The following is a 13906-nucleotide window of genomic DNA, read 5'->3' on the forward strand; positions in this document are numbered from 1 at the left end:
CACCGCACCTTCGGAAGGACATATTGGCCTTGGAGGGAGTGCAGCGTAGGTTTACTAGAATGATACCCAGACTTCAAGGGTTAAGTTACGAGGAGAGATTACACAAATTGGGGTTGTATTCTCTGGAGTTTCGAAGGTTAAGGGGTGATCTGATCGTAGTTTATAAGATATTAAGGGGAACAGATAGGGTGGATAGAGAGAAACTATTTCCGCTGGTTGGGGATTTTAGGAGTAGGGGGCACAGTCTAAAAATTAGAGCCAGACCTTTCAGGAGCGAGATTAGAAAACATTTCTGCACACAAAGGGTGGTAGAAGTTTGGAACTCTCTTCCGCAAATGGCAATTGATACTAGCTCAATTGCTAAATTTAAACGTGAGATAGATAGCTTTTTGGCAACCAAAGGTATTAAGGGATATGGGCCAAAGGCAGGTATATGGAGTTAGATCACAGATCAGCCATGATCTTATCAAATGGCGGAGCAGGCACGAGGGACTGAATGGCCTCCTCCTGTTCCTATGTTACTATGTTTCTAGGCCCTCCAGACATACATCCAAAAGGCAGTGGGAGGCAGTAGGGGATGAAGTCAATGCCAGGCTCACAGCATCATGAATATGAATGCAGTACAGGAAGAAGTTCAATGCTTAAACATGAGTGGCCAATGTGAGTGAGGTCAACTGTCAAGTGGCATCTCCTACCAACTGCACCACGAGCCGCACCCACTCCTCCACGGACTAAACCCCCCAACACCCACCCACCAACAAACTCTTTCCACCAGAACTCAACTCTTCAAATCAGATGCTTCCTCTCACCCTCACACATTGCCACTGTTGCAAGCCACCGAACCACAACTCACAGGCCACACACACTGGCAGCTATTCATAAATGACAGGCACATCACCCAGACCCACGTCCTGCTTTCTTGCAGGAGAAGGTGGCGCATATCAGCAGGCAGCAAGTGGCAGCGGCATTCAGCCCCTTGAGCCTGTTCCGCCATTCAATGAGATCATGGTGGATCTGTGACCTAATTCCATATACCTGCCTTAGCCCCATATCCCTTAATATCCTTGGTTCACAGAAATCTATCAATCTCAGATTTAGAATTCACAATTGAGCGAGCATCAACTGCCGTTTGCAGAAGAGCTTCCCAAACTTCTCCCTCCCTTTTCATGTAGAAACATTTCCTAACTTCACTCCTGCACGTCCTGGCTCTAAATATTAGGCTATGTCCCCGCGTCCTCATGTTCAAGTGTAGGAGACCTCCAAAAACAGTTACAAATATCTCGGCAGCCAGAAGCAATAATCCAGCCGCTAACCTGTAAATCCTGCATGGTCCCTTTAAATAGCGCTGGTGGGGGGTCCTCCAGTCCCTCTCAGACACGTTCAGATGGTCAGGGCTAAGACTGTGCGTTGAGTTGAGCGTTAAGTCCCAAAATGTTGTCTATCACTTTAAATCAGCGTTGTACACTGATTGAAGCCATTTTCTCCCTACTTTACACGTTTCCAGAGTTCGTTATCTGCGCCTGCGCTAACTCCTTTACCAAGATGGCGTCTGGCACACGCCACCCAGAAAACGTGCATGCGCATCCAAGACACCATCTTGGATGTCGGAGAGGCCGTGTTGCACCGAAACACCGGGCGTTACACGGCCCAATTTAGCGCCCAGAGATTCAGGGCAGAGGGGAGAGAAATAGAGAGGAGCAGAAAAGGCTGGTGGGAGATAGAGGACAATTAGAGGTGAGTGGGGCGAATGGGGGAGGCGAGTGGGACAAAGGGGGGAGGTGAGTGGGGCGAATGGGGGAGGTGAGTGGGGCGAATGGGGGAGGAGAGTGGGGCGAAGGGGGGAGGCGAGTGGGACAGAGGGGGGGAGGCGAGTGGGACAAAGGGGGGAGGCGAGTGGGACGAAGGGGGGAGGCGAGTGGGACGAAGGGGGGAGGCGAGTGGGACGAAGGGGGGAGGCGAGTGGGACGAAGGGGGGAGGCGAGTGGGACAGAGGGGGGGAGGCGAGTGGGACAAAGGGGGGAGGCGAGTGGGACGAAGGGGGGAGGCGAGTGGGACGAAGGGGGGAGGCGAGTGGGACAGAGGGGGGGAGGCGAGTGGGACAAAGGGGGGAGGCGAGTGGGACAGAGGGGGGGAGGCGAGTGGGACAGAGGGGGGGAGGCGAGTGGGACAAAGGGGGGGAGGTGAGTGGGGCGAATGGGGGAGGTGAGTGGGACAAAGGGGGGGAGGCGAGTGGGACAAAGGGGGGGAGGCGAGTGGGACAAAGGGGGGGAGGCGAGTGGGACAAAGGGGGGGAGGCGAGTGGGACAAAGGGGGGGAGGCGAGTGGGACAAAGGGGGGGAGGCGAGTGGGACAGAGGGGGGAGGTGAGTGGGACAAAGGGGGGGAGGTGAGTGGGGCGAATGGGGGGAGGTGAGTGGGACAAAGGGGGGGAGGTGAGTGGGACAAAGGGGGGGGAGGTGAGTGGGACAAAGGGGGGGAGGCGAGTGGGACAAAGGGGGGGAGGCGAGTGGGACAAAGGGGGGGAGGCGAGTGGGACAAAGGGGGGGAGGCGAGTGGGACAGAGGGGGGAGGTGAGTGGGACAAAGGGGGGGAGGTGAGTGGGGCGAATGGGGGGAGGTGAGTGGGACAAAGGGGGGGAGGTGAGTGGGACAAAGGGGGGGGAGGTGAGTGGGACAAAGGGGGGGAGGCGAGTGGGACAAATTGGGGGGAGGTGAGTGGGGCGAAGGGGGGAGGTGAGTGGGACAAAGGGGGGGAGGTGAGTGGGGCAAAGGGGGGAGGTGAGTGGGGCAAAGGGGGGGAGGTGAGTGGGGCAAAGGTGGGAGGCGAGTGGGACAAATGGGGGGGAGGCGAGTGGGACAGAGGGGGGGAGGCGAGTGGGACAAAGGGGGGGAGGCGAGTGGGACAAAGGGGGGGAGGCGAGTGGGGCGAAGGGGGGAGGTGAGTGGGGCAAAGGGGGGGAGGCGAGTGGGACAAAGGGGGGGAGGCGAGTGGGGCGAAGGGGGGAGGTGAGTGGGGCAAAGGGGGGAGGTGAGTGGGACAAAGGGGGGGAGGCGAGTGGGGCGAAGGTGGGGAGGCGAGTGGGACAGAGGGGGGGAGGCGAGTGGGACAAAGGGGGGGAGGCGAGTGGTTCCCCTTTTGTTTCGGGGGGATTAATTTTTTTTAAGCATAGGTGCAGTGATTATTGTTGATCATATGATCCCACTCACTGGGTTTGACACTTGGGGTTAGATTTCCATCTTTACCCCGTGTGTGTTACCCAACGCCGAGGTGGGGTATAGAGACTGGCGTCTTTTACAGAACCCACTGGATTTAACTGCATTAATTCCAATGGAATGTACATCCCGGGGGGTCTGTTATCGACAACAACCCTCCCCCAGACGCTCCTCACCGCGATCCACCTCCAGACTCTCCTCACCGCAACCCTCCCCCAGACGCTCCTCACCGCAACCCTCCCCGACACTCTCCTCACCGCGATCCTCGCCCAGACTCTCCTCACCGCAATCCTCGCCCAGACTCTCCTCACCGCAACCCTCCCCCAGACGCTCCTCACCGCGATCCTCGCCCAGACGCTCCTCACCGCGATCCTCGCCCAGACTCTCCTCACCGCAATCCTCCCCCAGACTCTCCTCACCGCGATCCACCTCCAGACTCTCCTCACCGCAATCCTCCCCCAGACTCTCCTCACCGCGATCCACCTCCAGACTCTCCTCACCGCAACCCTCCCCCAGACGCTCCTCACCGCGATCCTCGCCCAGACTCTCCTCACCGCAACCCTCCCCCAGACGCTCCTCACCGCGATCCTCGCCCAGACTCTCCTCACCGCAATCCTCCCCCAGACTCTCCTCACCGCGATCCCCCAGACTCTCCTCACCGCGATCCCCCAGACTCTCCTCACCATTATCCTCCCCGACACTCTCCTCACCGCGATCCACCTCCAGACGCTCCTCACCGCGATCCACCTCCAGACTCTCCTCACCGCGATCCTCCCCCAGACTCTCCTCACCGCAATCCTCCCCCAGACTCTCCTCACCGTGATCCTCCCCCAGACTCTCCTCACCGCGATCCTCCCCCAGACTCTCCTCACCGTGATCCACCTCCAGACTCTCCTCACCGCGATCCCCCACACATCTAAATTGGGGAAAGGCCAATTTTGATGGTATTAGACTGGAACTTTCAGAAGTTGATTGGGAGAGTCTGTTGGCAGGCAAAGGGACGTCTGGTAAGTGGGAGGCTTTCAAAAGTGTGTTAACCAGGGTTCAGGGTAAGCACATTCCTTATAAAGTGAAGGGCAAGGCTGGTAGAAGTAGGGAACCTTGGATGACTCGGGAGATTGAGGCCCTAGTCAAAAAGAAGAAGGAGGCATATGACATGCATAGGCAGCTGGGATCAAGTGGATCCCTTGAAGAGTATAGAGATTGCCGGAGTAGAGTTAAGAGAGAAATCAGGAGGGCAAAAAGGGGACATGAGATTGCTTTGGCAGATAAGGCAAAGGAGAATCTAAAGAGCTTCTACAAATACATAAAGGGCAAAAGAGTAACTAGGGAGAGAGTAGGGCCACTTAAGGATCAACAAGGTCATCTATGTGCGGAACCACAAGAGATGGGTGAGATCCTGAATGAATATTTCACATCGGTATTTACGGTTGAGAAAGGCATGGATGTTAGGGAACTTGGGGAAATAAATAGTGATGTCTTGAGGAGTGTACATATTACAGAGAGGGAGGTGCTGGAAGTCTTAATGCGCATCAAGGTAGATAAATCTCCGGGACCTGATGAAATGTATCCCAGGACGTTATGGGAGGTTAGGGAGGAAATTGCGGGTCCCCTAGCAGAGATATTTGAATCATCCACCGCTACAGGTGAGGTGCCTGAAGATTGGAGGGTAGCAAATGTTGTGCCTTTGTTTAAGAAGGGCGGCAGGGAAAAGCCTGGGAACTACAGACCGGTGAGCCTGACATCTGTAGTGGGTAAGTTGTTAGAGGGTATTCTGAGGGATAGGATCTACAGGCATTTGGAGAGGCAGGGACTAATTAGGAACAGTCAGCATGGTTTTGTGAGAGGAAAATCATGTCTCACGAATTTGATTGAGTTTTTTGAAGGGGTAACCAAGAAGATAGATGAGGGCTGTGCAGTAGACGTGGTCTACATGGACTTCAGCAAAGCATTTGACAAGGTACCGCATGGTAGGTTGTTGCATAAGGTTAAATCTCACGGGATCCAAGGTGAGGTAGCCAATTGGATACAAAATTGGCTTGACGACAGAAGACAGAGGGTGGGTGTAGAGGGTTGTTTTTCAAACTGGAGGCCTGTGTCCAGCGGTGTGCCTCAGGGATCGGTGCTGGGTCCGCTGTTATTTGTTATTTATATTAATGATTTGGATGAGAATTTAGGAGGCATGGTTAGTAAGTTTGCAGATGACACCAAGATTGGTGGCATTGTGGACAGTGAAGAAGGTTATCTAGGATTGCAACGGGATCTTGATAAATTGGGCCAGTGGGCCGATGAATGGCAGATGGAGTTTAATTTAGATAAATGTGAGGTGGTGCATTTTGGTAGATCGAATCGGGCCAGGACCTACTCCGTTAATGGTAGGGCGTTGGGGAGAGTTATAGAACAAAGAGATCTAGGAGTACAGGTTCATAGCTCCTTGAAAGTGGAGTCACAGGTGGATAGGGTGGTGAAGAAGGCATTCGGCATGCTTGGTTTCATTGGTCAGAACATTGAATGCAGGAGTTGGGATGTCTTGTTGAAGTTGTACAGGGCATTGGTGAGGCCACACTTGGAGTACTGTGTACAGTTCTGGTCACCCTATTATAGAAAGGATATTAAACTAGAAAGAGTGCAGAAAAGATTTACTAGGATGCTACCGGGACTTGATGGTTTGACTTATAGGGAGAGGTTAGACAGACTGGGACTTTTTTCCCTGGAGAGTAGGAGGTTAAGGGGTGATCTTATAGAAGTCTATAAAATAATGAGGGGCATAGATAAGGTAGATAGTCAAAATCTTTTCCCAAAGGTAGGGGAGTCTATAACGAGGGGGCATAGATTTAAGGTGAGAGGGGAGAGATACAAAAGGGTCCAGAGGGGCAATTTTTTCACTCAAAGGGTGGTGAGTGTCTGGAACGAGCTGCCAGAGGCAGTAGTAGAGGCGGGTACAATTTTGTCTTTTAAAAAGTATTTGGACAGTTACATGGGTAAGATGGGTATAGAGGGATATGGGCCAAGTGCAGGCAATTGGGACTGGCTTAGTGGCATAAACTGGGCGACATGGACATGTTGGGCCGAAGGGCCTGTTTTCATGTTGTAAACTTCTATGATTCTATGATTCTATGATCCCCCAGACTCTCCTCACCGCAATCCTCCTCCAGACGTTCCTCACCGCAATCCTCCTCCAGACGTTCCTCACCACAATCCTCCTCCAGACGTTCCTCACCGCAATCCTCCTCCAGACGTTCCTCACCACAATCCTCCTCCAGACGTTCCTCACCGCGATCCTCCTCCAGATGTTCCTCACCACAATCCTCCTCCAGATGTTCCTCACCGCAATCCTCCTCCAGACGTTCCTCACCACAATCCTCCTCCAGACGTTCCTCACCGCGATCCTCCTCCAGACGTTCCTCACCGCAATCCTCCTCCAGACGTTCCTCACCACAATCCTCCTCCAGACGTTCCTCACCGCGATCCTCCTCCAGATGTTCCTCACCACAATCCTCCTCCAGACGTTCCTCACCGCAATCCTCCTCCAGACGTTCCTCACCACAATCCTCCTCCAGACGTTCCTCACCGCGATCCTCCTCCAGATGTTCCTCACCGCGATCCTCCTCCAGACGTTCCTCACCGCGATTCTCCTCCAGACGTTCCTCACCGCGATCCTCCTCCAGACGTTCCTCACCGCGATCCTCCTCCAGATGTTCCTCACCGCGATCCTCCTCCAGACGTTCCTCACCGCGATTCTCCTCCAGACGTTCCTCACCGCAATCCTCCTCCAGATGTTCCTCACCGCGATCCTCCTCCAGACGTTCCTCACCGCGATCCTCCTCCAGACGTTCCTCACCACAATCCTCCTCCAGATGTTCCTCACCGCGATCCTCCTCCAGATGTTCCTCACCGCGATCCTCCTCCAGACGTTCCTCACCACAATCCTCCTCCAGATGTTCCTCACCGCGATCCTCCTCCAGATGTTCCTCACCGCGATCCTCCTCCAGACTCTCCTCACCGCGATCCCCCAGACTCTCCTCACCGCGATCCTCGTCCAGACTCCTCACCGCGATGGTCCTCCGGACTCTTCTCGCCGCAATCCCCCAGACGGTCCTCACCGCAATCCTCCTCCAGACTCCTCGCCGCGATCCTCCTCCAGACGTTCCTCACCACAATCCTCCTCCAGACGTTCCTCACCACAATCCTCCTCCAGATGTTCCTCACCGCAATCCTCCTCCAGACGTTCCTCACCACAATCCTCCTCCAGACGTTCCTCACCGCGATCCTCCTCCAGATGTTCCTCACCACGATCCTCCTCCAGACGTTCCTCACCACAATCCTCCTCCAGACTCTCCTCACCGCAATCCTCCTCCAGATGTTCCTCACCGCGATCCTCCTCCAGACGTTCCTCACCGCGATCCTCCTCCAGACGCTCCTCACCGCGATCCTCCTCCAGACGTTCCTCACCACAATCCTCCTCCAGATGTTCCTCACCGCGATCCTCCTCCAGACGTTCCTCACCGCGATCCTCCTCCAGACGTTCCTCACCGCGATCCTCCTCCAGACGTTCCTCACCACAATCCTCCTCCAGATGTTCCTCACCGCGATCCTCCTCCAGATGTTCCTCACCACAATCCTCCTCCAGACTCTCCTCACCGCGATCCTCCTCCAGACTATCCTCACCGCGATCCTCCTCCAGACGTTCCTCACCACAATCCTCCTCCAGATGTTCCTCACCGCGATCCTCCTCCAGATGTTCCTCACCACAATCCTCCTCCAGACTCTCCTCACCGCGATCCTCCTCCAGACTATCCTCACCGCGATCCTTCTCCAGTGTCTCCTCACCGCGATCCCCCAGACTCTCCTCACCGCGATCCCCCAGACTCTCCTCACCGCGATCCCCCAGACTCTCCTCACCGCGATCCTTTCCCGGGCAACACTGAACATCTATTGAAAAAAAGAAAGACTTACATTCCTGTAGCACCTTTCACAACCTCAGGACGTCTGAAAGAACTTCACAGATAATTAAATACTTTTTGATGATCAGTCACTGTTGTGCTGTAGGAAACGCGGCAGCCAATTTGCGCTCAGCAAGATCCCACAAACAGCCCCCGCTCCCAGGCATCCGGATCTCGGACGGAAGGAATCCCCCCGAGAAATCCCACATTGCACTGCACTCAGGCCCATGGCACTGGTCTACGGCACTGCTCTACGGCACTGGTCTACGGCATGGGCCTACGGCACTGGTCTATAGCACTGCTCTACGGCACTGGTCTACAGCACTGGTCTACGGCATGGGCCTACGGCACTGGTTTACGGCACTAGTCTACGGCACGAGCCTACGGCACTGGTCTACGGCACAGGTCTACGGCACTGGCCTACGGCACTGGTCTACGGCACAGGTCTACGGCACTGGTCTACGGCACGGGCCTACGGCACTGGTCTACGGCACGGGCCTACGGCACTGGTTTACGGCACTGGTCTACGGTATGGGCCTATGGCACTGGTCTACGGCACTGCTCTACGGCACTGGTCTACGGCACGGGCCTACGGCACTGGTCTACGGCATGGGCCTACGGCACTGATTTACGGCACTGGTCGACGGCATGGGCCTACGGCACTGGTCTACGGCACAGGTCTACGGCACTGGTCTACGGCACGGCCAACGGAACTGGTGTACAGCATGAGTGAGTCCTGCACTGAATCATCCGGTGCATCGTAAGGTTGTCATGGAATCTTAAGGTCAGATTCTTCAGTCCTTTAGACTAGAATTATAGAAAATCATAGAAAATTTACGGCACAGAAGGAGGCCATTCGGCCCATCGTGTCTGCGCCGGCTGAGAAACGACCCCCCAGTTTAATCCCACTTTCCAGCACTTGGTCCGTGGCCCTGTGGGTTTCGGCTCTTCAGGTGCACATCCAGGGATTTTTTAAATGAGTTGAGGGTTTCTGCCTCTCCCACCCTTTCAGGCAGTGAGTTCCAGACCCCCACCACCCTCTGGGTGAAAACATTCTCCTCAGCTCCCCTCTAATCCTTCTACCAATTACTTTAAATCTATGCCCCCTGGTTATTGACCTCTCTGCTAAGGGAAATAGGTCCTTCCTATCCACTCTATCTAGTCCCCTCGTAATTTTATACACCTCAATTAAATCTCCCCTCAGCCTCCTCTGTTCAAAAGAAAACAACCCCAGCCTATCCAATCTTTCCTCATAGCTAAAATTCTCCAGTCCTGGCAACATCCTCGTAAATCTCCTCTGCACCCTCTCTAGTGCAATCACATCTTTCCTGTAATGTGGTGACCAGAACTGTACACAGTGCTCAAGCTGTGGCCTAACCAGTGTTTTATACAGTTCCAGCATAATCTCCCTGCTCTTATATTCTATGCTTCGGCTAATAAAGGAAAGTATCCCAAATGCCTTTTTAACCACCTTATCGACCTGTCCTGCTACCTTCAGGGATCTGTGGACATGTACTCCAAGGTCCCTCACTTCCCCTACATCTCTCAGTATCCTCCCATTTATTGTGTATTCCCTTGCCTTTTTTGCCCTCCCCAAATACATTACCTCACACTTCTCCGGATTGAACTCCATTTGCCACTTTTCTGCCCATCTGACCAGTCCATTGATATCTTCCTGGAGTCAACAGATTGAATTAACTGTGGTGAAATAATGAACTGCTATAATACCGCAGCAGGGAGCCTTTTGCTGAGCTGCTTGGGACATTCGTTCGATATTTTAAAATATCATTTTAATTTTCCTCACTGTAAGGTTCATAAGTTATTGCTTTTTGATAGTGTCAACACTGAAAGCGACACAGACCAGACACAGCGAAGAGTTATCAGTGACATGCACCTGCAGCTAGTGCGGAGAGAAACAATGTACAAACTATATCACATCTTCCAGCATCCAAAACACCTCCAAATGAGTCACAAAGGAACCTGGACACTGAGCAGGAGATACCGAGGAGTCAGGGGAGACAAGCAAAGCCCAGATCAAGGGACAGGTTTGGAGCAGAGTTTCGAAGTTGTGGAGAGAGTGAAAGGGGATAGGTACAGGATCGAGTGAGAGGGGATTGGTACAGGATCGAGTGAGGGGATTGGTACAGGATCGAGTGAGGGGATTGGTACAGGATCGAGTGAGAGGGGATTGGTACAGGATCGAGTGAGAGGGGATTGGTACAGGATCGAGTGAGGGGATTGGTACAGGATCGAGTGAGAGGGGATTGGTACAGGATCGAGTGAGAGGGGATTGGTACAGGATCGAGTGAGAGGGGATTGGTACAGGATCGAGTGAGAGGGGATTGGTACAGGATCGAGTGAGAGGGGATTGGTACAGGATCGAGTGAGAGGGGATTGGTACAGGATCGAGTGAGAGGGGATTGGTACAGGATCGAGTGAGAGGGGATTGGTACAGGATCGAGTGAGAGGGGATTGGTACAGGATCGAGTGAGAGGGGATTGGTACAGGATCGAGTGAGAGGGGATTGGTACAGGATCGAGTGAGAGGGGATTGGTACAGGATCGAGTGAGGGGATTGGTACAGGATCGAGTGAGGGGATTGGTACAGGATCGAGTGAGAGGGGATTGGTACAGGATCGAGTGAGAGGGGATTGGTACAGGATCGAGTGAGAGGGGATTGGTACAGGATCGAGTGAGAGGGGATTGGTACAGGATCGAGTGAGAGGGGATTGGTACAGGATCGAGTGAGAGGGGATTGGTACAGGATCGAGTGAGAGGGGATTGGTACAGGATCGAGTGAGAGGGGATTGGTACAGCATCGAGTGAGAGGGGATTGGTACAGGATCGAGTGAGAGGGGATTGGTACAGGATCGAGTGAGGGGATTGGTACAGGATCGAGTGAGGGGATTGGTACAGGATCGAGTGAGAGGGGATTGGTACAGGATCGAGTGAGAGGGGATTGGTACAGGATCGAGTGAGAGGGGATTGGTACAGGATCGAGTGAGAGGGGATTGGTACAGGATCGAGTGAGGGGATTGGTACAGGATCGGGTGAGGGGATTGGTACAGGATCGAGTGAGGGGATTGGTACAGGATCGGGTGAGGGGATTGGTACAGGATCGAGTGAGGGGATTGGTACAGGATCGAGTGAGGGGATTGGTACAGGATCGAGTGAGGGGATTGGTACAGGATCGAGTGAGGGGATTGGTACAGGATCGAGTGAGGGGATTGGTACAGGATCGGGTGAGGGGATTGGTACAGGATCGAGTGAGGGGATTGGTACAGGATCGAGTGAGGGGATTGGTACAGGATCGAGTGAGGGGATTGGTACAGGATCGAGTGAGAGGGGATTGGTACAGGATCGAGTGAGAGGGGATTGGTACAGGGTCGAGTGAGAGGGGATTGGTACAGGATCGGGTGAGGGGATTGGTACAGGATCGAGTGAGGGGATTGGTACAGGATCGAGTGAGAGGGGATTTGTACAGGATCGAGTGAGAGGGGATTGGTACAGGGTCGAGTGAGAGGGGATTGGTACAGGATCAGGTGAGGGGATTGGTACAGGATCGAGTGAGGGGATTGGTACAGGATCGAGTGAGGGGATTGGTACAGGATCGAGTGAGGGGATTGGTACAGGATCGGGTGAGGGGATTGGTACAGGATCGAGTGAGGGGATTGGTACAGGATCGAGTGAGGGGATTGGTACAGGATCGAGTGAGAGGGGATTGGTACAGGATCGAGTGAGGGGATTGGTACAGGATCGAGTGAGAGGGGATTGGTACAGGATCGAGTGAGAGGGGATTGGTACAGGATCGAGTGAGAGGGGATTGGTACAGGATCGAGTGAGGGGATTGGTACAGGATCGAGTGAGGGGATTGGTACAGGATCGGGTGAGGGGATTGGTACAGGATCGAGTGAGGGGATTGGTACAGGATCGAGTGAGGGGATTGGTACAGGATCGAGTGAGAGGGGATTGGTACAGGATCGAGTGAGAGGGGATTGGTACAGGGTCGAGTGAGAGGGGATTGGTACAGGATCGGGTGAGGGGATTGGTACAGGATCGAGTGAGGGGATTGGTACAGGATCGAGTGAGAGGGGATTGGTACAGGATCGAGTGAGAGGGGATTGGTACAGGATCGGGTGAGGGGATTGGTACAGGATCGAGTGAGGGGATTGGTACAGGATCGAGTGAGGGGATTGGTACAGGATCGAGTGAGGGGATTGGTACAGGATCGGGTGAGGGGATTGGTACAGGATCGAGTGAGGGGATTGGTACAGGATCGAGTGAGGGGATTGGTACAGGATCGAGTGAGAGGGGATTGGTACAGGATCGAGTGAGGGGATTGGTACAGGATCGAGTGAGAGGGGATTGGTACAGGATCGAGTGAGAGGGGATTGGTACAGGATCGAGTGAGAGGGGATTGGTACAGGATCGAGTGAGGGGATTGGTACAGGATCGAGTGAGGGGATTGGTACAGGATCGGGTGAGGGGATTGGTACAGGATCGAGTGAGGGGATTGGTACAGGATCGGGTGAGAGGGGATTGGTACAGGATCGAGTGAGGGGATTTGTTCAGGATCGAGTGAGGGGGGATTGGTACAGGATCGGGTGAGAGGGGATTGGTACAGGATCGAGTGAGGGGATTTGTTCAGGATCGAGTGAGGGGGGATTGGTACAGGATCGGGTGAGAGGGGATTGGTACAGGATCGAGTGAGGGGATTTGTTCAGGATCGAGTGAGGGGGGATTGGTACAGGATTGAGTGAGAGGGGATTGGTACAGGATCGAGTGAGGGGATTTGTTCAGGATCGAGTGAGGGGGGATTGGTACAGGATCGAGTGAGAGGGGATTGGTACAGGATTGAGTGAGAGGGGATTGGTACAGGATTGAGTGAGAGGGGATTGGTACAGGATCGAGTGAATACATGAATTCTTCTGGGCAACCAGCCACAGGCAGAACTACTTAAAGCAATCAATAAAATATTTACATTCAGGTTTCATGCTTGTTGTTTGACCCATTCTGACATTGGCCTCAACACCTGACTCACTGCTTGCTGAACTTGTCCAGAAACTTGTGGTGCTAACAAGCAGCAAGGACCCTTCACCAGCACCAGTTAGAGGGATTATCCACTACTCACAGGTTAGTTGCTGGTTTGCCATTTCAGGCTGGTGTTGGTGACAGTGTTGGTGTTGGTGTTGATGCTGGTGACGGTGTTGGTGTTGATGCTGGTCAAAAAAGTACAAGCCCATGGGATCCAAGGGAAAGTGGCAAGTTGGATCCAAATTGGCAAAAGATAATGGTTAACGGGTATTTTTGTGACTGGAAGGCTGTTTCCAGTGGGGTTCCGCAAGGCTCAGTACTTGTTTTTTGTGGTATATATTAATGATTTGGACATAAATGTGGGAAGCATGATTAAGAAGTTTGCAGATGATACAAAAACTGGCCGTGTGGTTGATAGTGAGGAGGAAAGCTGTAGACTGCAGGAAGATATCAATGGACTGGTCAGGTTGGCAGAAAAGTGGCAAATGGAGTTCAATCCAGAGAAGTGTGAGGTAATGTATTTGGGGAGAGCAAACAAGGCACGGGAGTACACAATAAATGGGAGGATACTGAGAGGTGCAGAGGAAGTGAGGGACGTTGAAGTGCATGTCCACAGATCCCTGAAGGTAGCAGGACAGGTAGATAAGGTGGTTAAAAAGGCATACGGGATACTTTCCTTTATTAGCCGAGGCATAGAATATAAGAGCAGGGAGGTTATG

At 53.5% G+C, this 13906-nt stretch overlaps 1 protein-coding gene across 1 annotated transcript; it reads right to left on the reverse strand.

Annotated features, from left to right (window-relative positions):
• Window positions 1-1490: 1490 nt before the first annotated feature.
• On the reverse strand, window positions 1491-8321 carry LOC137331712 (trichohyalin-like). The gene is made up of 4 exons (XM_067995700.1): window positions 8303-8321; window positions 7315-8143; window positions 6351-7282; window positions 1491-1549 (listed from the first exon to the last, which is right to left on the reverse strand). The coding sequence occupies exons 1-4, from the start codon at window positions 8319-8321 to the stop codon at window positions 1491-1493; spliced, it is 1839 nt and encodes a 612-aa protein (XP_067851801.1).
• Between the last annotated feature and the right edge of the window lie 5585 nt (window positions 8322-13906).

Source organism: Heptranchias perlo, chromosome 13 (genome assembly GCF_035084215.1).
Source record: "Heptranchias perlo isolate sHepPer1 chromosome 13, sHepPer1.hap1, whole genome shotgun sequence".
Classification (NCBI taxonomy): domain Eukaryota; kingdom Metazoa; phylum Chordata; class Chondrichthyes; order Hexanchiformes; family Hexanchidae; genus Heptranchias; species Heptranchias perlo.